Source organism: Ascidiella aspersa, chromosome 1 (genome assembly GCF_963924565.1).
Source record: "Ascidiella aspersa chromosome 1, kaAscAspe10.2, whole genome shotgun sequence".
Taxonomy (NCBI): Eukaryota; Metazoa; Chordata; class Ascidiacea; order Phlebobranchia; family Ascidiidae; genus Ascidiella; species Ascidiella aspersa.
In genome coordinates this window covers 26,490,698-26,513,068 of record NC_139447.1, presented here as the reverse complement: position 1 = coordinate 26,513,068, position 22,371 = coordinate 26,490,698, and the positions used below count along the sequence as shown (strand labels likewise).

The 22,371-nt window shown below is 34.0% G+C and overlaps 4 protein-coding genes and 1 non-coding gene across 8 annotated transcripts; 4 read left to right on the top strand and 1 right to left on the bottom strand.

Moving 5' to 3' along the window:
- The first annotated feature begins 463 nt into the window (after positions 1 to 463).
- Positions 464 to 5,636, top strand: LOC146168878 (methyltransferase-like protein 25B). Of its 3 annotated transcripts, none has more exons than XM_083383439.1 (12): positions 464 to 548; positions 712 to 831; positions 917 to 1,032; positions 1,676 to 1,767; positions 1,833 to 1,951; positions 2,037 to 2,081; positions 2,260 to 2,406; positions 2,508 to 2,616; positions 2,673 to 2,948; positions 3,370 to 3,499; positions 3,711 to 3,767; positions 5,285 to 5,636. In XM_083383439.1, coding segments are annotated over exons 2-12 (1,182 nt in total). In that variant the 5' UTR covers positions 464 to 548; positions 712 to 741; the 3' UTR covers positions 5,286 to 5,636. The 3 variants fall into 3 exon arrangements, with proteins under 3 accessions (XP_083239565.1, XP_083239548.1, XP_083239556.1); XM_083383422.1 differs by having other exon boundaries at positions 3,583 to 3,767; XM_083383430.1 differs by lacking the exon at positions 464 to 548 and having other exon boundaries at positions 591 to 831; positions 3,583 to 3,767.
- LOC146168877 (U3 small nucleolar RNA-associated protein 15 homolog) lies at positions 5,260 to 11,275 on the bottom strand. Its single transcript, XM_083383399.1, has 13 exons — positions 11,133 to 11,275; positions 9,947 to 10,039; positions 9,075 to 9,259; positions 8,888 to 9,011; positions 8,731 to 8,785; positions 7,120 to 7,245; positions 6,692 to 6,827; positions 6,515 to 6,599; positions 6,297 to 6,444; positions 6,112 to 6,236; positions 5,906 to 6,039; positions 5,760 to 5,818; positions 5,260 to 5,624 (listed from the first exon to the last, which is right to left on the bottom strand). Exons 1-13 carry the CDS (start codon positions 11,223 to 11,225, stop codon positions 5,401 to 5,403), a joined length of 1,587 nt encoding a protein of 528 aa, XP_083239525.1. The 5' UTR covers positions 11,226 to 11,275; the 3' UTR covers positions 5,260 to 5,400.
- Positions 11,276 to 12,145: 870 nt separating this feature from the next.
- Positions 12,146 to 16,747, top strand: LOC146168875 (dynein axonemal assembly factor 4-like). 2 transcript variants are annotated; one of them, XM_083383500.1, is made up of 9 exons: positions 12,146 to 12,271; positions 12,745 to 12,895; positions 13,257 to 13,390; positions 14,348 to 14,594; positions 14,838 to 15,031; positions 15,367 to 15,467; positions 15,536 to 15,616; positions 16,165 to 16,343; positions 16,419 to 16,747. In XM_083383500.1, exons 1-9 carry the CDS (start codon positions 12,149 to 12,151, stop codon positions 16,520 to 16,522), a joined length of 1,314 nt encoding a protein of 437 aa, XP_083239626.1. In that variant the 5' UTR covers positions 12,146 to 12,148; the 3' UTR covers positions 16,523 to 16,747. The 2 variants fall into 2 exon arrangements, with proteins under 2 accessions (XP_083239626.1, XP_083239634.1); XM_083383508.1 differs by having other exon boundaries at positions 14,348 to 14,615; positions 14,853 to 15,031.
- Trnap-cgg (transfer RNA proline (anticodon CGG)) lies at positions 13,975 to 14,049 on the top strand. Its single transcript has one exon. It is a non-coding gene; the product is annotated as a tRNA-Pro (tRNA).
- A 3,607-nt stretch (positions 16,748 to 20,354) lies between the features above and the next one.
- Positions 20,355 to 21,958, top strand: LOC146168874 (uncharacterized). The gene is made up of 5 exons (XM_083386302.1): positions 20,355 to 20,430; positions 20,665 to 20,748; positions 21,077 to 21,236; positions 21,409 to 21,569; positions 21,820 to 21,958. Exons 1-5 carry the CDS (start codon positions 20,355 to 20,357, stop codon positions 21,948 to 21,950), a joined length of 612 nt encoding a protein of 203 aa, XP_083242428.1. The 3' UTR covers positions 21,951 to 21,958.
- The last annotated feature ends 413 nt before the right edge of the window (positions 21,959 to 22,371 follow it).

Below are 22,371 nucleotides of genomic sequence, written 5' to 3'. Positions count from 1 at the left end.
TATTGCGTGGACTGGGGTGTTAAGGTTTTGACTAAACGTAAAAAGGGTGTACCATTCCGAAAAAGATTGACAAGCACTGATTTATAACACTTAAACATAGGCTAAAGTATTTAAGCCTAGGCATGTCAACGCCTTCGTGTTATTTTACAGTGTCCGGATTTCATGGTGAAAGGAAGTTGGCTCTCGTAATAATGTTTGATTATAAAGACTTAGTTTAGAATGCAATTTAGCAACAATAACAACAACCTACACATGACCCACTAAACTTTGTTTGCAAGGTCAGGTTGTTTTCCAATTTGTGTAGCAAAAACTATTTTTTAAAGAATATATTAGTAAGTTAAACTTTGATTAACCCCTTTGAAATATTTTAAAGCAAAGCAAACCAAAGAGATTATATATAATCTCTTTGAGCAAACCAACGTTCATAAAACAAAATTCTACAATGTTCTTGTTTTAGGGAAGTTACCACTAAAATTCCCTTAAATTAAAGCCTGGTTTGTTAGATTGGCTTGCGTTCCACGCAAAAACTTAAAAATGAAGAACATTAGGTAATACGTATAATGAAAAAAAAAACATGTGTTGGACAGTTATAAGGGCACTTAACCTACACATTAATAAATAATTTATATTTCTGTTAAATATTATATCTGTAAATTTAAATTTTGTTGACAAAGAGTACTGTCCAGCTTTACTTTTTATTTTTCAATGCAGCAAACGTAAATTGACCATTGGCTGCTGGTAATGGTGGAAATTGAAGATTTAAAATCAAGATTGAAGATTTTACTCACATTTTACAATATTTTTAAAGTTTTCACAGATTCCTATATAATAGTAAGTCTATTTAATAAAACTCTGTTCGTTTTTAAAATAATAAAGTATAGAGGTTTTTTCATGTTCATCTGTCTTACATTTTTAGGAATATTTTACTTCATGTCATTGGAACAAAATTCCATCTACATGGAGGATTTTATTAAAAGATTTTAGTACTTTTGATGTTGCAGAATTGTTACTCACTCCTAATACCACCTCAAAGTAAAGCTATTATAAAATTGTCAAAATATGTGCTATCAGTAGGTTAAATATAACTGTGAAAATATATATATATATTCTTGCTCCTGGCTAGTTATGTACATAATAAACAAAACAAAAACGCAGGTAAACAGACTGATCTAATTTAAGAATTGTGAATGTTGTTTGTTAAATGTCACAGATCATTCAAACTTTTAAATCTAGTATTTTAATATTTTTAAGTTGTTTTAAATCTAAAACAAAATAAGTAACTGCAAAATGTTTAACACGGATAGAAAAGTGAGTTTGGTTTCTGTTTATAAACACAACTTATAAAAGGACAAAAATCGATCAGAAAGATACCATATCAACCAAAAAAAAGAACAGCGACAAAATCAAGATTTGTCCCGAAAATAAATTTTTCGCTTATTTAATGACACACAAAACGAAAAGTGTTACCCCTAGGAGATAAATTTTCGGGATAAATAAAGTAACACCAAACAACACTAACAACTATTTTTTTATGTAATTTCATGAATTCTTTACTTCTTACGGTTTAAAAAAAAAACTGCACAGATCTTTGATATACTTACGACTGGGAAAAATGCTTATTTATCAAAGATATAGGCTCATAGTTTCTTTAGTTGCTGATTTTATTTTCATGCAGATCCTGCAAAGTGTGGCCATTGTCATTGATTGCTTTCAAGAAATGTGCTCATTTTCTTCCAATTAGCAGATGCCAAAGAAAACCTGATATTGGTAATTTTAAGTTACCTACTAAATCAAAGTAATTCATTAAAATTTCAAGTTACACATATTTCTAGTGTGTGGCTATGAAAAAAAACAAACAAGTCAAAACTACAATCAGGAGAAGATTCTTCAGATTATTTTTAGAAAACATGTAAAGGCAAAAAAACAGCATGAAATTTACGTTTTTTCCAAGGTATGTTTTATTACAATGGTCTTAACCTGACTTTAATTCTTTGTAGTGTAACATTTAACTAAAGCCATTTGTGCTTTATAACTAGACAGTGAATGATCTTCTGGAATCAAGCCATTGTTCTTCTATAATTGTAAGTTTCTGTATTTGACTTTTAAATGTTATCTTAATTAGTATAATACTCTTCAATGAAGAGATTTTAGACAATAGAAATAAAAAATTAGAAAAAAGTGTAAAAAATTAATAGAATATGAATTTTCAGAAAGCTTTTGTCTAATTCACCCACAAATCTTATATATTTTTGTTGTTAGGATATAGGATCTGGCCAAGGCCATTTAGCAAGATCTCTTAGCTTGGGGTTTGGTCGTCCTGTTATAACTTTAGAACAAAATGATGAATTTTTACAAAAAGCCCAAAAGTTTGACCAGGAAGCCATTTCAACTGTTTTGAAAACAGTGGTTGAGTATTTTATCTTAGCTCTGTAACAATGTATATTTGTAAACATCTATAACATGTATACAAAGGTATATGTAGTTTTAAATTTTAAAATACTTTACAGTCAGATGCAAAAATTGTTTCACCAATCCATGTTCAAACATGCATTAGTCTGGACATTTCAGCAGATGATTTTACTAGTCAATTTGAACATTGTATTCCAAATCAAACAGGTGATATTTTTTGTTAAACACCAACTGCAGTGTACAAAACTGACACGTTTTTTTAGAGAAACTTTCAAAATACCTTCTAACAAGTCTTCATGCATGTGGTGACCTCAGTGCAACTATGGTGAGACTGTATAAGGAAAATCCAAAAATAGAAGCTCTTGTATCTGTTGCATGTTGCTATATGAAGCTAACAACTGAAGATACCCATCAAGAATGTTCACTCTCCGGTTATCCAATGAGCAGTTATGTTGCATCTTTGGATAATCACCACCTCTCATATAAAGCGAGGGAAATATCCTGTCATGCAATCGAGGATTACTGCCAAAGGTTGAAAGGTTGGTTACAATTACAGGCAAAAATCATCTTCTTGCTTTCCTAAGTAATTTTGGTAACTTGACGTTTTTAAAGTTCTTTTAATAAAATAGGTAATTTTCTTCAACCTTTTATACATGGTTACCTGATTTACTTTTGGTGTTTTCTGTGCACATTATTATTTGAATCAAAGGTATTTACTAATTTCAGAAGTTATCGTAGAATTGACCTGATTTAGTTTCCTTGACTTGCAAGCCAGTTTTAAAATAGTTTTACAACACTGCTTTTAAAGTATATATTTAAGCAGGCACTACATCTTCCAAACAGCGCATTGGCAAATTGTGCACATGTTTTTTTCTAATGTAAAGAAAAGAAATAATATGCTACTGAATGAACATATAGGCTACGGTTTATTTTAAACTTAAAGTGTTTATTATGTTCCAGGCACTGGACCCCAACTTAAAATGCATTGCTATCGAGCTGCACTTGGAACAATTCTTCGAAAAAGTCACCCTGATCTTATAAGACCTCCAGTACAAACGATTAAAAAAGCTTTCAATCTTAATTTTACGGAGTAAGCAACATTAATATTGCATAGTATAATCAAAGAAAGTTGCTGTTACCATAGTCAAATAAAATTAACAAAAATTATTCTAGGTACGTAAAACTGGCATTTTCAAAACTGAGGCTTCCACAGCCCTGTAAAACTGATGTTCATAAAGCAGAGACATTGGTTGAGCAGTGGGTACATGTTGTAATATATTTTTCACTTTGCCTCATGATAGGGCCAGCAGTGGAATCTATTATTTTGTTGGACAGGATGATTTATTTAAAGGAAAATGGTTAGTGGATTTGTAAAATTAGACTAAAAGTCGATGTATAGCGGATACAATTTTGTAACTTGTGGATTATATCAACATTGTTCTTTTTTATAAAATACTTTCTGTTAAATGAATGAAGCCAGTTGTATATTTTCTTTTTTTAATTATAACATCTACTCTTGTATGAATAACATGAACACATATGTCAGAAAATTGTAAGAAAATACTTTTTGTGTAAAAATTTGTTAAAAAAGGCTTTTGAAAATGATTGATATATGATATATAAGTGGGCTTACCAGTACCTTTCATCCTGTTTTAGCTAGGATAAGATTTTTTTGGTCAGCCAACATTATCCTGCATACGAATATAAGAATGCTGTAATTGTTCACATTAGTTTTAGAGCAAAATATGATGCTCCTTCTTGTTTCCTTGTGTTAAATGCGAATTAATAGTTATTTATTAGAGCTGGTAATTCGTTCAGTAATGAATTCATTGTAAGACAAATGCCGAATCTAGAAAAACAAAGTGTAAACCGTTGAATAAGATTTAAACGAACTAATTATCAACTCTGTCCTATCCTTGACCCTACTTCTACAGTAACTCCAACCAAAGCCCACTAATGTTTGGGATATGCAGAATAGCAAGCTAAATAATCTTTAATTACTGAGATTAGCCTGGTTGCACACAAAACAAAAATACTTGAGTTATAATTAATTTCAATTTTATTATTTTATTTATACACTAAAACAGGGTTACCGCGTCTCAAGATCATACGGGGCCCTTGAACCATTTTTTTTGCGTTTAGGTTGTATTTTTGTTTTAGGATGTGTCAAATAAAATAAAAAAAAACTAATTACAAACACATACATGATAATCCATTGAAAAGTATGTACAATGAGGGAAAAAGTTAAACAAGCTTATAAATTCACTTGTGTTTTTTGTTCACATGTAATTAAAAAAAAAAAACTAATTTGGGCATTTTTTTGTTCGTATAAAGCTCGAACAAAAAATATGCCACCTTAAAATTATGAAGTTTGGCCAGTTTAAACCGAACGAATCCAATTTTTCGCGCGTTAAGACTTAATTTCAGTATTTACTTAGAGGTCGTTCGAGAAAAAATGTGTTTTTAATGTTAACTGTTTAATGGCGTCATGTTATAACGTAACTTTGTAGCATTCAACTTCAGTGTGCGGCCGGCGGTAGAACATTATCCGCTGTGCGCGAACACAGGGAATTTGGGAGAGAAACCACAGCATGGAATTAAAGTGATTTTAAATAGATAAGACGCTTATGAATGTAGTTGAAGGTCGACCCTTTGTTAAAGTTGGATGAAATTCGCCCATTGCTTTTTGACTGAACATACGTGTGTTTCAACAATTTCGGAGTAAATTAATGTTTTAAGCCGGATTATTATGCATCGACTTGGATACATTATAAGGAAATAAACTGAATTTACAATTTCTGTTTGTAAAACAGTTTGCTCTCTATACGTCAACTTGTTGTTTACAACACTGATTCATATTCTCTATTATTTCCAGATTTGGACTGTGAGATTTGCCCTATTTTCAATCCAAAGCTATCACCAAGATGTTTTGCAATTCTTTCAAAAAAGTGAACGATGTTTAATCACGAGAAAAATTTATTTGGCGATGTCTCAACTTGGCACTGGACTTAATAAATCAACACCATTTATGGGTGGTGCATCTGTACAGTGTTTTGTTTCTGTCGGTTTTGAAGCTGTGAGAAGAACTTCCATGCACCCCATTAACTTGTGCATGTCCAGCTGCAATTTTGCTTCTCGTCGTATTATGTCTCGCAATCGTTGAAACATGTTTTGAATTACCACAGACGAATCTTCCAATACGTCAGAATAAATATCTGAAAAATGTACACTTTGAAGTCGTATTTACAATTAACAGCGATCTTTTTTTTTTAATTAAATAGCAAACATATTAGCGCTTTTTGTGTGGGAAAAGTTATACATTTTTTTAACAGATTGGATTTTTGTATTACCTATAACCATCTCTGCCACATCCAGAAGAATGGGTGCAAAGCTGATCTTCGTAATATTTCTGAAAAATAGTAATTAGTTTAAATGCCATGGTTTCACCTATTCTATACATTTAAAACAATATTAAAACAATGACAAAATCAATTACCTGCATAAAAATTTCATTAGAACAAGAAGTTTTTTCTCGTCCCTTCCAGCTAAGGCAGCTCTGATGGTATCTCGCCGAATAAGTTCTTGAATGACGGCAACTGTTGCTTCAGGATGTTTAGCATGAACAAATGGCTGTGAATTAAACAGATTGTATTATACTAATACTTAAATAATGAAAAACGTGGTAAATAATGTTCTTCTTACGGCGAGTGCTGCATCCAGAGCCTTGCTATGCTCAAATTTACGAAAGTAATGATCGTACTTTTCCAATAAATCTTTGCTCTTGTGCATAATCACAATGTCGGTTGGGTTAGGTACAAACTTTTGACCTAAACGTAATATTTTGGAGGTTAGTGAATATTTTTTTAATGTTACTACTGCTATCATGCCTTGCATAAAAACAGATCTCTGGCGCCTTTTTTTTCTTGATAGACAAGTCTCTGAAAGTTCTGAGTTAGTACTTATTTGTGCTTCTTTGCGATGTCGAATCGAAAGCATCTTATCTGCCATTCCAACAGCAAGAGTTTTATCTTCATTCTAGAACAAATCAACATGGTATTAAGGACCGAAACAAGTAAAGAGGTTAGTTATAAAGCTTTACACTTACCGCCACTGCCATGCTAAGTATAGGACCAGGATAATCAATGTTGTGGACAACTTGGTAGCTTGCTACATCGTAGATCTTAACATGCCTGTAAATAAACCATGTATATTTTATCTGACAACAACAAAAATGTACGGTACAAGTTCAATGATAAAAAACATGCAAACAGTTTTTGCTCACCTATCTAATCCGCCAGATAACAAACGTGTGTGATCATGGTTAAAGCACATGCAAGTAATGGTCTTGTGATGATTACTGACTGTAGCAATAAGTTTTCCACCCATCAATACATCCCAAATCTTAATTGAACTGCCACCTAGTAGCACAGAAGAAATCGTAAAGATATAAGCAAGAATACAGCAAACTTTAGTTTCGTTTTTACCAATTTTAAACTCTTAAGGTGCCTGAATTTTTCGTGCAAAACTTTGTTTAAAAAAATATTTTGAACTTAAAAGCATGATGCGTAGTGAAGTTATGACACCCCAAACTGCAACTTTTGCCAAATCAACCTAGTTAAAGCTTTTTATTTAGAATCTATACTGCTTTGGCAGTAAAACCATGAACCTAAAACAATAATGACAAATCTGTGCAGTAAAAAAAATATTTACCAGCACTGACCACCAAGCTGCCAGAAGGAAAAACCAAAACACTTTCTACAGGGCATCCATGGTTCACTGACAATGTGGCATCGTTTGTTCTTGTATCAAACATCTTGACAGTATGATCATATGAACCTAAATGAATGAAAAATACAAAGGTAACAAACAAATTCAACATGTTACTTTATGTTATAATAAAAGAAACTGTTACCTGTTTATCAACACTTAAACACCCAAATTGATTAACTGCCATAAACCAAATCTTAGAGTTCATTAAGTTATTTTACGATGTGATAAATAGGGTTTTAGATTACGCGTTTCAGCTTTCGTTTGCCAAATATGTTCTTCAGTTACATAATATCATATTTGATGATGCAAGTTTTCCGTATTGTTGTGTGTAGAATTCCTGAGTTTTCCTGCTTCAGTTCGCCTCGTTTCAAACTTGACATGTAACCTTTAATCTCGTATAATCTATAACTGTCAGTCTTGCGGGCAGTGTTCTCACGTTCTGCAAAATAAGCCACTTGTTTGGCCGGCGTCTGACTCCCGCTGCAAATTGGCCTTAGAATGGCCGCTGTAATGCCTAGCCATGATTTTGGAGTGCCGGCCAGTCTTATTGGCCAAATATGACGTAACTTTCGTGTTCTTTTTCTTCCTACGTATTGGCTATATACATGTCGTTTCTTAGCGGCTTTGAGCTTTTTCTAGAGAAGTATTTTGCGAAGTCTTAGCCGACAGTCGCTGCAATAGGCGGTGGCTGTCTGTCTCACATTAACTTGAAAATTAATATACGTTCACTAATGCTTTTGATAACGTTTTACTGCAAATTGTAACAATGTACTTTTGATTGGAATTTCAGTTGTGGTTTTGACTGGTAGCATATCTGACCAGAAACCTTTGCAAACGCCAAAAACTTGTGCGGTTGCGACCCGCCGGGCAACTGTATGGGGTCAGAGGCCAGGCCCCACTGCACAGGTCGCGGTGGGGGCGTAACAGAAACTGATAGTGACTTTATGTATTACAGAACATTTTTTTAATTGGGGTAATTTTAATAAATTATTTCTATTTTTTTTGTTATTGACCAACAATCTGAGCATCAAACTTTTCCTGGGAATTCTACAATTGTTATTATTCTACATAGTTCATTGTTTATCTTTACACATTTTACCTTTTTAAGGGATGTTATAACTACTCAGCCATTCTAAACTAAAGTATCGGTTTTAACTAAATTACTTTTAGTACTTAATTATAAATGTGTTATAGTGTGCAATAAATAATAATAATATATGTGTGAGATCAGTCATGTTAATGGAAAACTCAATATTATTATAAACAAATTATCTTGTAACTTCCATGTTTGGTTTTCAATCCCCAAAGATTTTCTACAATAAATTGCACTTCACTCTACATTGCTTGCAGATAAAAAAAACAGGGTGAAACTTTGTTTTCACTAAATAAAAGTATAGGCAGCCTATTTTGATTTCCTGACATTAAAATATATATAAATATATATATATATAGGATCCCACACTGTAAAAATACCACAATCTTTACAAGACGGTAGCGAACTGGATGAATTGAGGATTAATGGTAATTTTACACAAATTCATAAGGTATTACCTGTGACTAAAAGGCTTTCAGAGTTCTTAGTTGCACGACCTGTTCTGATGTAATCCTGTATATAAAATCAATTTTAAAAAAGTTGATTAATATTTCACCAATAATAGTGTAACATTGTTTATAATACTGATAGAAAAAAGTAAAAAAAAATTGTTACATTGTGTGCGTTGAAACTGTGAAGGGTCTGCTCAGTTGCGATGTCCCACACACGAACTGTTTTATCATCCGATGCAGAAAATACATGTTTAGTGTTGTTGCAGAACTGTGTGACATGAACAGGCCTAGGAAAAGTAAATTGTTTGAAAATGTTTATATATTAACATTTTCAAGAAGCAATCGTAAACCTTGTGTGGCCTTTGAATATTCTGAGAGGAACCCTGCCATCTACATCAAATAGCCGGACTTGTTTATCTTCATTTCCAACAAGAAGCAAACGTCCGTCATTTCTGAAACTTGCCCCATGTGCAACATCGTGAAAACGAGAAAATGTTTTGACAACTTCATTGGACTCTTGGCTGTACAACTGTACCTATTTAAATATAAGTCAATATGAATGTTTATTGGTTGAAAATCTATACCAGGCGGTTCTTAAACAAGAGGTTTCTTTAATAAGGGACTAACTTTGTTTTCATGTATTTATTAGAAAGGTTTTTTTTTACGTTTTGAAGGAAAGTTCTCAGTCAAAAAGGTGCTGTGGACACTATCACATGTGTTGTGCTGTGAAAATCATATTTTCTGGTATGACTATGAATTTATAATTTTTGTAATTTGCTACATAATAAACAACTTGAATGTTCGATGCTGACATGTCATGACTACATTGCCAAACTAACGTTTAAACTAAAGGTATCAATAAAATTTTGCATATGTTGCAGGTTCTCCATCGAAGCGCTGTTTTGCACTATCATAATGCTGGGGTATAAAAAGCAATAAATTGTGTCAAGGGGTTGTGGGCCCAGAAGTTGAAGAACCCCTGATCTATACCAAATTTTAAATATTTTTTTACCTTAACAGCAGTTTCAGAAAGCTCTACACATATGGTCTGTTCATTTTAAATGAAAATTAATGAAACTATCCACAAATTTTATGTTTGGCCTGTACTTTTTGACCATAACAGTTAAATACAATAATAATTGGGTGGCACATTATTTTAAAAAGTTTTCAATGAGTTATCATGATGGTTGAATAACATTGCAATAATTTTCAAACCACTTACTCTTGTTGATGAGGTTACAGCAAAGTGGTGGGGAAAAGTTGGTTGAAATTCAATGTCTGTCACAGCTCCATATTCTTTTACAGTAACAGGAAACTGTGGAATTTGTGGATATTAAAGTTTTAGTGCATTTTAAAATATTAGGAAACAAATAATTTGTCACATTAACACATATTAAAAGACACTTCTGCTTGCATACAATATATCATTCACTGGTGAATCCAACATAAATCCAAAAAGTATTATAAAAACACTACGGCACTAGAATGGAACTTTACTTTCAAGAAACAAAGTTGTGTAGCATGGCTGTAATGAAGTAATTGCTTTAACTGGTCTGGTTGCAACAAATGTTAGCCAAAACTATCCCATATCTGGCTACAGCCACTGCTGGAAAGTATGGCAGATCTCGACGAGATCTCGCATTTGCACTACCGAAAAAATCCGGGTGACCGGGTGGAACAAAGGTAAAAAAAGTGCACCTCGGGTGCCGTTTTGATTTTCCGATGCACTCTGTATTGCATACATTGCACTGTAAACGTATTTCGCACAAGCAGTGTTTTTTTAAGGTGTTTTGGGGGACCGTTCCCAAATTTTGGACTTGCAACTTTTTGGTATTTAAATGAAACACTTGCGGTTTCTTAAAACTACTTAGCGGTCACCCAAACCAAACCTTAAAAAAAACCCTCCGCACAAGTGTTTTACATATTTCGGGTGCAGTTCAGATTTTTTCGGGGTGCACTTTTAACAGGTTGAAAAAAATCGCGGGTGCACTTGTCATACTTTCCACAGTGGGCTACAGCCAACATACTAAATTTAGAAAGGTTATTCATGTTGTTTAACACAAAAGTAACAATGTGAGAGTATACCTGGCCTAATTAGAATCCGTAACTAAAACCACATGAAATAAGTTTATTAATTGAATTCAAAGTTTAAACCAAACACAAAGCTTAAACATAAATTTTATCATTTATATTATTCATAGGAAAAAGGGCACTGGTCTTGAATCCTACCACAGCGATCAAACAATTTATAAATGAACGCACAACATTTGGGTTAGCGTTTAGGTGTGATTGTATTAAGCATTATATTTATTTTTCAATAATAATGATTGAACAACCGAAACCCAAATAAAGTACGTTGCGGTAGGATTCTAGACCAGCGCCGGAAAACAGTGTATCTATAAGTTTACCTGCAAGCCTCTCCAATATTGATAATCGTCTTTAAATTTTTTATCGACATTAAGTGTGGAGATCGGATCGACAGTTTTAAATCGCGAAGCCATGAGCAAAATCCCTTTTGTCACACGATTTGTTGGAAAAAATGATCACATAATAAAAATTTTACAAAATAATAATTTTGTTTTGTAGTTTGACTTATTACGTGAGACATAGACAGCTTTAGTCACACATGAGTACTTGTTCGTTATAGATTTCCGTTGTGCTTTGTTTCTTATTTTCAACGCTATAACTGTTTTTGCAGTTATCACATTTACAATACCTTTACCCACAGTTTGATGCAAAATCTTGGCAAAAGTGACTGCTGGACTTTGTCGAAATAAAAAATTAATAATGGTGTATCAACATGAAAACGTTACGTAATATCTGCTTTCGCAGTCCAACACATGTGGTTTCTAATATTTTAGTTGTTATGCCTAATTATATTGCTTTGTTTTTACTATTATTTAAGTTTAAATTTTCATTATAATTTAATACTGTGACTACACAATAACATGTTAAAAATTAGTTATATCATGTCTCAAAAAAATTATAAATTGTGTTTTGGTAACATTTCTATGTTCAACGCTTCTGTTATCACCGTAGGAACTAAACCAACGCCATTTTTACATTTTTTTATGGTAGCAAAGCTTTTAAAAATCGGTGTTAGGCTTTCAAATATTCATAGTTGTTTTCTATGTCATGATATTGAAATGCGATATTTTGTTCAGGACCGTTTACTTAAAAAAATGTATAACTAATAGAGATACTTATTGCCGCACACGGCTTTGTTTAAAATGCCCCAATACGTTACCTTTAAATATTTAACTAAAATGTTAAATTAACGAAAAGCTTACTGTTTTACTTTTACTATTGTGGCACTATTTAAAAAAATATTAATTGATTTATATTTAACTTCAATGTACCACTTACATTATTTAACTTATGAAATTAATCACAATTTATATTTTTCGTCTATTGCAGCATTAAAATGCCATTGGTTATAAAAAACTATCGTTGGACCGAAACAGATGAAAGGATTTTTATAAATGTTCCACTAAATGGTGTAAATAAGGAAAATGCTAACATATTTTCAACCAATGAATATGTATCGGTAAATAACCATTGTATTTTAATCAATTAGTTATTATAATATAAGTGTGTTTAGTCCAGATCGGAAACTTTGGATTTTGCGTGGGGAAGACTTATTTTGTGGGCTTAAAATTGTGCGTCTGTAAAAACATTTTCGCCGAAATTTGCGCGGCTGTAATAACGTTATTTGTAAAATTTGCACGGCTGAAAATTGAGTAAAACTTTTAGCGCGATGAAAGTTTTGCGCGTTTGACCGATTTTTTGCGGCTGACCGCATTTTCGTTGATTTTACAAGAAATGCGCGGCTATGACCGTGGCTCAGTGGGAAACTGTGCAGATCATACTTTCCAACCTGGTGTTTAATGGATAAGTTACTATTTTCCAACACTAGTAAATTTATTTCTTTAGTCTAATATTAGGTAAAAACAAGATTTTTTTATTTATTTATATACTTTGTTAAAACTTTTTACTATTTAGTTGTTTTTTTGCTTTCAGGTATCCTGTCCACCTTATATTTTTGAAAGTGTACTTTATGCAGAAATAGATGATGAGAAAAGCCTTGCCAGATTACATGAAGGATGCATTGTTTTTACTCTTATTAAGAAAGAACCTGGTTTGTGGAAAAGATTGAATTCATTGCAATCAGGTTAACTTTCTGTACTTTTGATAGAAAATTATAATTCTTTGTTAAACTTTAATGTCAGGGTTGTCTTTTATTTTTCACCATAATTTTCAAAATTGTATGTAGAAAAATATGTCAAATTTGGGTTATAGGACTTCTGTAAATCGTACAATGGAGAATATAAAGCAATGTGGAATGTGACACTAAAACATAATTACCAATTTTTTTTTAAATAACTTATTTTTTCCAATTGTCTTTTTTTGTTAAAAACCATGCGATATGTTCCATTATTCAATTTATTAGCCAATATTAAAAAAAAATAAAGTAAGATGTTCTAGGTGTATGATACACATTTTTTAACAAGATTTTTTTTAATTATTCTTAGATGACAAAGCATTTGTTTTGACAAAAAAGAAAGAAGCTCTTGAATATGCCCAAAAGCGTAATGAAGAATTAGCAAAAGAAAAATCAGCAATTAAAGAGTCTAATAAAAAATACACTTTAAGGGAAATGATGAAGGTCAGTTATACATTGCATTGCTGTGCAAAAAAATTATACACTCATTTTAGTTATATTGTGTTTCATGATTGTCATATTTCAGCAAACCTACAATTATACTGAATTGTCATACAAAAAATTAACAACAATAAAATTTAGCCAATGAAACATTCACACAAATGTGTGTTAATAACTGAGATTTAGCCCTTCGAAGCTGTTTTTTGACCAACGACTACGGCTTACGTATAATTGGTACACTGAAAGCCATCGCAGACTCACCGAATCTGTTGATCTATGATGCAAGCAGAGCAGACTAGAAAAACAACTAGCCTGCAGTGAGGTTCGAACTCATGACCGCCGGTCAAGCCGGGACCGTCACTCTACCAACTGAACTATGCAGGCTTAGAAGGGAACGAGTCGAGAAACAACCATGCGCCAATGCTTGCTCAATCTGTTAGCACAAGCAACCTCATAGAAGGGGATCCACAGTACCATATCATTTATTCAATGAAACATTCACACAAATGTTTAATGTCACGGTTGCTTGTACTAACAGATTGAGCAAGCATTGGCGCATGGTTGTTTCTCGACTTGTTCCCTTCTGAACCTGCATAGCTCAGTTGGTAGAGCGACGGTCCCGGATTGACCGGAGGTCGTGAGTTCGAACCTCACTGCAGGCTAGTTGTTTTTCTAGTCTGCTCTGCTTGCACCATAGATCAACAGATTTGGTGAGTCTGCGATGGCTTTCAGTGTACCAATAAAATTTAGTTGACATTTTTATAAGTATTACACTACATGGTTTTATATTCTGTACAGTTTTGTTGGTTAATACTTTGTATTTTATTGTGATACTAATATTCTAGCAAAAATATGGCTGTCTGAACTGATAACTACTGGTTATTTGTGAAAATTAAATCAACAAAATTAGTGGGATTAATGTATATTTATGATTTAATTTATTTGTATACTTCAATGTAGACAGAAGAACAAGATCGAAAGCGCATTGAAGATATCAAAGAATACGAGCGTAAAAAGGCAATGGATGAACTGAATCAGTGGAAGGAAATGAAACGCTTAGAAGCAGAACAAGAAAAACTGCTACTGATGAACCAGAAGATTGTGAAAAGTGAATGTAAAATAACCGAATTATCTGATTCTGAGGATGATTTACCTCCAAGTAAAGATATTTTTCAAGAAAAACCTCATGAAAAAAGCTCTCCTTCAGGTGAATCAAATAAAAATATGAGTTTCAATAGTATTCACTCTAAACAAGAGCATTTTGTTTACAAAACATAAGATAAATAAAAATCAGACCCACTGTTTAATTTTGACAAAGTTTGCCCTGCTCTTTGTTTTCTATTTGGATTAGGCATTGAGAAGGATCATATAATGTTAAGGATTTATCATGTAAACAATAATATATTAGTTAAATATTACTATCTCCAATAATAGTTTCTATTGTGAACAGTACCTCATATTGAAGTTAAAAAAGATGTAAAAACACAAATTACGACCAGTACAAGTAATGTGAAGAACCACCCGACAAAAAAGGAAGCTAAAAAAACTTGCGGTCCACGACAGAGGGGTAACATCTCTGTCAAATTTACACCTAGAGTTTTTCCCACTCCTCAAAGAGAATCAAAGGAAGCCGAGGAAAATGAGGTACCAAACTGCTGTTCAGTTGTAGTAAAATATTTTTTTGTAGTCAAGGAATAACAAACATTTGAACATATTAGGCTGTTATAAAAAATCCGATGTAAGTTTTTACTTTCAATCGATTTCAGCCATCGTACTAGTAACTAGACCTTGCTTTAAAACTTTATAACTACACCTTTTAATGGCATATACATTAAGTTATGTATTTTTGCTTTTACCTTTTAGTATGAATTTTTTCGTTACCAGATAAATTTAAATAAAATGTATGGCCAGCATAAAATGCAAATAATACATTTAAATTGTATTAAATCTTGATATTTTCACTTGCTCTTTCTATATAGTGGCTTCAAAAACAGGCAGAATCGAGAAAACGTGCGACGATCGATGACCCTGACCTGGCTGAACACGAGAAGGACCCTGAATGGCTTAAAGACAAGGCAGGGTAATTTTTTATTCTTTTTTTTGTTGCTCTTAGTATTTAGTTTAAGACTCGTTATTATTATTTTACAGGAGACTCTTTGCAGCGCAAAATTATCTGGCAGCAGAAAATGCCTACAACCTGGCGATCAGAATTCTACCTAAAATGCCAATGTATCCTTCTTATTTTAGATATTAAGATAAACTATTCTTCTTTTAAAAAACAGTGTCCCATTGGAGTTAAATCACCTGCTGCATGTACTTTGCTGCAACCTTTTATATTCAGGTTACTTTATTGTGGTCAGACGCCATCTGTCATTCCTATTTTCTCGGAAAAAGTCTTAACTTTTTTTTTGACCCACTTTAGCAGTGGTTTCAAACTAGAATGCCTCGGCATCCTGTACGTGTACAGTTCTATGTTAGTTTTGTGACATGACAGTTAACCACTTGGTGAACAAAGGCTAGTAAGGATGCCACAAACTAATTTATGTTTTCATGGTTAAAAGTTGGAGAACCACTGTACTTTGCCACTGAACCACTGTAGTTTATAATTTCGATTAAACGTGTAAATCGGGATAATCTTAATTCAAAAATAATAAAATAATAGTCGATTAACTAAAAATCTATGTAAAACTTCCTATGCTTCATTCATATGTACTGTAATTCAATGTTTATCTTAATACTTCTTCAAATGCTTTACAACTTAAAATGAAACACACCAGACTTTACGTGAATCGAGCGGCTTGTCATTTGAAATTGCGCAACCTGTACAAGTGTGCCGAGGATTGTTCCAAGGCCCTTGAGTTCATGGTACCAGCCGTGCAGGGTAATGCAAGGGGCAGGCTGAAGGCTCACCTCAGAAGGGCAGCAGCCTTCTGTGAACTGGAGTTATATGTTGAAGGTAAATGTAGATTTAACTTTATCGTTTTGCAAATGTTTTGTTGGCCACGCCTTTAAAATATATGTTTTTCAACAGCCCTTCAGGATTACGAAGCTGCTTTAAAAATTGAACCCAACAATGAAAATTTAAAGACGGATGCGGAGAAAATTAGAACAGTCATTCAGAGCAGCGAAGGCTAAGTTAAAACACAATGTAGGGCGGATTTGAGTTGACCGTGCGTTCAAGTTTTTTGTTGAAGGATGCGACAAAACGCATGTTGCTGATATCGTTTCCAGAAAAAAAAATATTTCTATATAAATTATATTGTTTAAATATATACATTGACGCAAGTGCAAATTGTTGTATTGTTTTTATTTGTAACTGTGAACTTTATTTAAAAAAGTCGCTATTTTGGATAAAATGAACCCTTTTTGTCATATCATCTTGTTTACTACATAAAAATACCCCCTTTCCAAGGTTAATATTACCTAACCGAAATCAATGAAATGTCAAAACAGTTGAGCTACGTTAAATGTTTTTTTTTACTTATGTACTGCTTTCATTCTTGATGGTAAATTTATAAATCTGATGTAAATTAAGCGTGGAGGTTAAAAACATTATACTGATTTCGACCACCATATATTTTATTTAACTAAAACAAAACACGCCCACGAATTCATACGGTTGCCAAAACTTCCTAACAAATTGACATCGTAAAAGGGGAAGGAATGAACGTGAATAACCGTAAGACCTAAACGAAAACGCGAGTGACCCAGAAATTCAGCATCTAAATAAAATCGGGAAATTGCTCGAAATAGTGTAATTTATCAAACAAGTTGCAAAGGGCCGTATACCCAACATCTGCCAAAAATATTAGGCTGACGATCAAGCTATCTTGCATTCCTCTGCTGATTCGCTATATTGAGGAAAACCCAACACAAGACATGACAGCCTTCTATAACTACCTTCAAAACTGAGTCTAACCCTTGGTAAAAGCAAAACAGCATCGACAGCCTTTCAACTAAACTACGTGAAGGAAGATATTAATTAAAATTTCACCCAGGCTATTGCATTTTGCCCTTACCCCACGAGCTCAAATATCTTAGAGTAACTTTGGACAGGCCACCAACTTTTCCCTGTCATTTTCAGTCACTGCGCAAAAAACTTTCTTCACGTGTTGCGTTGCTTAGACGACTGGCGGTAAAAGGCTTGGGTGCGGCGCTTTGAAACTCCGATCAGCTATCCTGGTATATTCAATCGCAGAGAAATGTGCACACCCCTGAAGTCGCACTGCTCACACTCGCCTCATTGACAGGGGCGGATCCAAAAGGTGGGCCACATGGCCATGCCCCTCCCCCAAACTGCATGTTTTGCGTATTTTAACTAAGTAAATACAAAAAATGTTTGTCCTTCGCGAGAATCTGGATTCCGTTTCTAACATGTCTTGCCCAAAATGAACAAACGGCAGATCAGTACGGTACTTACAGGTACTTTGGCCTAGGGCTGCGGAGTTGGTAAAAATAACACGAGTCCGACTCCCGACCCCGGTCAATTGTGCGATTTCGTCGAGTCCCGAGTCCGGCCGACTGTATAGCCTGCATTCCGCCAATTTACGTACGGTAACTAAAATAACGTGGATATTCAAAAATCCACTTATAGGTGTGTCGTGTAATTAATTCACTCACAATTCATGGTTGCAAAATATTCCACCATATGCTATTCTACCTTTACAATTTCCAGTTGGCGGCCATATCAGTTTTAAAATTTGGTACTGCGCATGTCAAAACTTTGGTACTGCGCTTTGCAACCTATGTTAGTGCTCCGCAACCTTTTTTTACTTGCGGCACACTAACAGAGCTAAAACAATTCGGCAGCACGCCTCCGAATGCATATCGATCAACAATAAACAACATCGCCAAATATAGCAAGCTGCCAACATGAAAAGAAACATTTTAATAACAAACGCGTCGAACATTTTATGTATTACATTCCCTTGTCTTCTGATTTTGCGGTTTTGCAGACCTAAAATTTCCAAAGCCGGTCAAAGTCCTGAAAATTCTTCCCCCTTTGGCTGGTTAGAAAGCAGACGGCTTGAATAGCATTTGAAAAATAAAACTGACTTTGATGCTTTGTAGGCTATGTTTTTGCTTAATTCAATTTTTGAAACAGCTGCCGATACTAATTAGGCAATAACATATTATGAAAAATAGATAATGATTTTTTATTCACATTGATGTACTTATGGGTTTCGAGCATACGGTATGGTTAATCTCCCAGGCCTACATTTGCTGTATGTTGGATTGTTTAAAATCCTGGTAGTTGAGTCAGTAAAAACTATTTTATAAAATTGATTTTCGGTCATAAATGGTAACATAGGTTTTATAAAAGTTTGAAATATTACGGAATTCATAAAATTACACCATGGATTATTGCATAAGGTGGAAATACTTGCCTCGATAACATATAGCCTACGCGTAAATTCGACTGATCATTAAAAAGTAGCCTTAAAAATGCAAGTAACACACTTTCGGAAACGGCACATCGGTTGCGGACCACTGACCTAAACCGTATAAAGGTTTTTTTTTCGCTTTGCGAAAACGATAACATCTTTGTAATGTAATAAATAAACCGCAGCTTTTGTATTAAAAGTAACACGTCTCCAACCTAAAAATGTAAACCAACCGTGTAGCGTTCTTAGGATTACTTCTTTATGACGCAACGTTCAGATGAAACTTTGTGACGTCATTTCTGAAATAACCTCCAAACAAAAATCCTAGATCCGCGTCTGGTATCACAATTAGCGTAGAGTTGACAAGTGTGCCTGTCACGCCAAAATTGGTCCGGGGTCGTAATCAAGCGCCAAAACTGGTCCGGTCGGATCGATTTTGGCGTTGGAATAGCCGCTAAAACAGGTCTGGCTAGGGTTAGGGCGGACCAGTTTTGGCCTAGCCGGACCTGTTTTAGCGGCTATTCCAACGCCAAAATTGATCCGACACTGATGTGCACGTTTAGATACATTTTTTTCTAGATATGCACAAACCCGAATGTGCACATTTTAGGCCTACTGATGTACATGACAATATTGGCGTCCAAAACGTGTGCATATTATTTTTGGTGACCTCCAATAATATTAGAAAGATTTTCCGCAAAAGTAATTTAATAATATCGGTACCGGTAATAACGTATATGTGACGAGTGAGATAAAAGTGCAGTTTTAAGTTATAACCACTATGCTGCGTATGTCACATGTTAATGACTTGCTGCTGGACATCTACTGACGCAATTATCGAAAAGCGGAAGTAAGTTTCATCAGACCTTCGTGACGGCGTAATGGGATGGTTTCTATCATAAGGGGAAGCTGTATTAATATCAGGTTTGTAAATCTTAAGTAAACCAAAAAATCGAAGCGAACACCTGGATCTGTCTCCTCTGCACTGTAAAGGCCCGTTTACGCTACAGCTGCACTGAGCTGCGCTGGGCGTAATTTGCATTTAAATTCTATTGTGGCGAGCGTTTCACGCTTTGCTAAACTCAAGCCCCGTGCAGCAGCTGCAGCTAGCTTAAAAATACGCTTTGGAGCGATTTTCACGCTTTGCTAAACTCAAGCCCCGTGCAGCTATAGAAAAACGTTACGTTTGGAGAGATTTTTTTTAAGCGACGCGACGCGACACTGGATCGCTTCCATTGATTTAAGCGTAACCGTTTACACTGGTGCGCACTGACGCGACGCGACGCGCGTCGTCGCGCCGAATCGCTTGCGAAGCGAAAAACCGCTTGTCGCGTGAAACCTAGCCTTGAAGGGCAGTGAAAGACATTTTGCTGTTTGTGTTATTTTTTTGGTATTTTGGTGTTTGCTTTAGTAAAACATGAATATTTAGGAAATTTGGTATATATTTAGTGCCTTTTGCGACAACTATGCCAAATGCTAGAAGTTTTTGTAGTACTTATTTCCATTTTTCAGCGCTGGTCTAGATTCCTACCATCTTTTTTCTAGGTATAGTCAACATTGAAAGTTAAAGAAAAAATATTATAATGTATGAGATTTCTATTAATAAAGTGAAAGAGTTCTCTAGTTTTGTAGTTGTCATGCCGGCGCTCTTTTACTATTGTACGTGAAAAGTTATGCAAAAAAAAAATAATAATAATACCGCATACCACAACGCATATTGTTTGGGTTAGGGTGCGGGTTAGCGTTTGGGTGAGGGTGGGTCAAGTAATATTATGTTTATTATTAATAATAACTTGACCCACCCTCTAACCCGCACCCTAACCCAAACAATATGCGTTGTGGTATGCGGCATTTAAAGAAAAACAATTTTTTATTAATTTTTACGTACAATAGTGAAAGAGCGCCGTCATGCCTATCATGATCGGAGTGCAAAGGACAATAGCTGGCAGCAAGTTGCAACTAGTTTAAATATTTCAGGTCGATATAAAGTAGTTGGTATATTAAATAATGCAGTTTAATCTCAGTAACTTGAATTGCTATGCTGCTATGCATTTATCCTAAAGTTTGTTATTATACTTGATTTTAGTTTAAGGCTTATTTGTCACAATTTTCATTAAATATTAAAATATGAGCAAATTTTGACTACTAGATCATGACTAGAAGGTATACTTGACAGTTGAATTCAGACAGTGCAGTTGAGCTCACAGTATAGTTATAAAATACAGTTTGTGTCATCTTATTAAAAACTGAGCTTCTCAGTTATTTGAATATTACAATCTGAGATATTTTTGTAAAGATTTTTCAGTAAAAGATGCAAAAGAAAAATGGAAATCCCTCAGAGACAAATTTGATAAAATAAAAAAGAAATCCAATAATATTCGTTCATGGTCAGGCTACAGCCCAGTGAATAGCTGGCCATTGCTCGGAGCAATGTCCTTTATTGAGCCTTACATTCAACCAAGGAGGTATTAGCTTTTGGTTTATTACAAAATAGCTTAGCTATGGTTCTTCATTAAATTATCATACTGTTTGACAATATTAATTGAAGCAGCTGTATGTTATTTAACAACTAGTATAGCTTGCGAAGTAAATAAACATGTGATTTTATTGTTTTGACTATTTTTCCTTTTTTAAAAGAACATCATGCGATTTTGATGATATGGTTACGTTAGAACTTGAGCCATGCTCTGAACCTAGCTCAAGTTCCAGAGAGGGTGAAGCTGAACCACCCAAAAAAAGAAAAAAGAGCGATGTAGATGTTTTTGAAAAAAAAAATTTGGAAATTTTAGAAACTGGTGGTGAGTAACTTTTGGGCAAAAACTTCTATCATATAATAATTGATCCAATATTATATGTTCAAGTGGCTCCAAGGTTTTTTTTTAATGAATTGCAAAGTTAGTTTATAGTAACATTTTCAAATAGGTAAATTTCATCAAAAAGATTAATGTTTTTGTTTAACCTAATAAACACCACTGATATTTACAGGATTATATATATAATAGGTGAATATCTTAACAGTATATATACACATCAAATATTCTGTTTTAGACAAAGAAGAAGATCCAGACAAACTTTTTCTATTGTCACTTGCTCCAAAATTGAAAGCCCTTCCTCCACAAAAATCATCAGAACTGAAGATTAAAATTTTAACTTTATTTCATGAAGCAGAATTTTTGTAAGAATTAATAAATGAACACATATACAATTTAAAAAAGTGTTGATTTTGAACACCTGTTAACCAATGCTGTTTGCCAGTCTACTTGACCCTCGTTATTAAAATAATCCATAAATGTAGACCGCACTTCTGCAGCAGCCTCCGCGAACTCCTACGGCCAAACTTTGTGAAACTTTCAAATGCTTGGCCAATTGTTTCCCCCCGCCAGTTGCCTTCTATAATATTTCCGAAACGGTCCTCTCGGTCAAAATCACCCTCGTTGCAGTATGGGCGTAAATAATTGTGAAGACAGCAGCATGCCTTCACTAATAAGTCTGCACTTTCTGGCGCAGTTGTTATTGGCCTTCTAAAAACCCGCCACTTTGATGATAAAATTCCGAACGCATTTTCAACTATCCTTCTTGCTCGAGACAAGCGATAGATAA

What these genes read in the sequence shown, in the direction of transcription:
- LOC146168878 (XM_083383422.1), top strand. Translation starts at nt 742, where the DNA reads ATGGTGGAAATTGAAGATTTAAAATCAAGATTGAAGATTTTACTCACA. An exon ending in AAATTTACGTTTTTTCCAAG is followed by an intron (nt 1,952 to 2,036) that starts GTATGTTTTATT and finishes CTTTATAACTAG; the next exon opens with ACAGTGAATGATCTTCTGGA. An exon ending in TTACTGCCAAAGGTTGAAAG is followed by an intron (nt 2,949 to 3,369) that starts GTTGGTTACAAT and finishes ATTATGTTCCAG; the next exon opens with GCACTGGACCCCAACTTAAA.
- LOC146168875 (XM_083383508.1), top strand. Translation starts at nt 12,149, where the DNA reads ATGCCATTGGTTATAAAAAACTATCGTTGGACCGAAACAGATGAAAGG. An exon ending in ATTGAATTCATTGCAATCAG is followed by an intron (nt 12,896 to 13,256) that starts GTTAACTTTCTG and finishes AATTATTCTTAG; the next exon opens with ATGACAAAGCATTTGTTTTG. An exon ending in TGGCTTAAAGACAAGGCAGG is followed by an intron (nt 15,468 to 15,535) that starts GTAATTTTTTAT and finishes ATTATTTTACAG; the next exon opens with GAGACTCTTTGCAGCGCAAA.
- LOC146168877 (XM_083383399.1), bottom strand. Translation starts at nt 11,225, where the DNA reads ATGGCTTCGCGATTTAAAACTGTCGATCCGATCTCCACACTTAATGTC. An exon ending in TACTTAGCATGGCAGTGGCG is followed by an intron (nt 6,445 to 6,514) that starts GTAAGTGTAAAG and finishes GATTTGTTCTAG; the next exon opens with AATGAAGATAAAACTCTTGC. An exon ending in GAGATCTGTTTTTATGCAAG is followed by an intron (nt 6,237 to 6,296) that starts GCATGATAGCAG and finishes TATTACGTTTAG; the next exon opens with GTCAAAAGTTTGTACCTAAC.
- LOC146168874 (XM_083386302.1), top strand. Translation starts at nt 20,355, where the DNA reads ATGTATGAGATTTCTATTAATAAAGTGAAAGAGTTCTCTAGTTTTGTA. An exon ending in CCTTACATTCAACCAAGGAG is followed by an intron (nt 21,237 to 21,408) that starts GTATTAGCTTTT and finishes CTTTTTTAAAAG; the next exon opens with AACATCATGCGATTTTGATG. An exon ending in GGAAATTTTAGAAACTGGTG is followed by an intron (nt 21,570 to 21,819) that starts GTGAGTAACTTT and finishes ATTCTGTTTTAG; the next exon opens with ACAAAGAAGAAGATCCAGAC.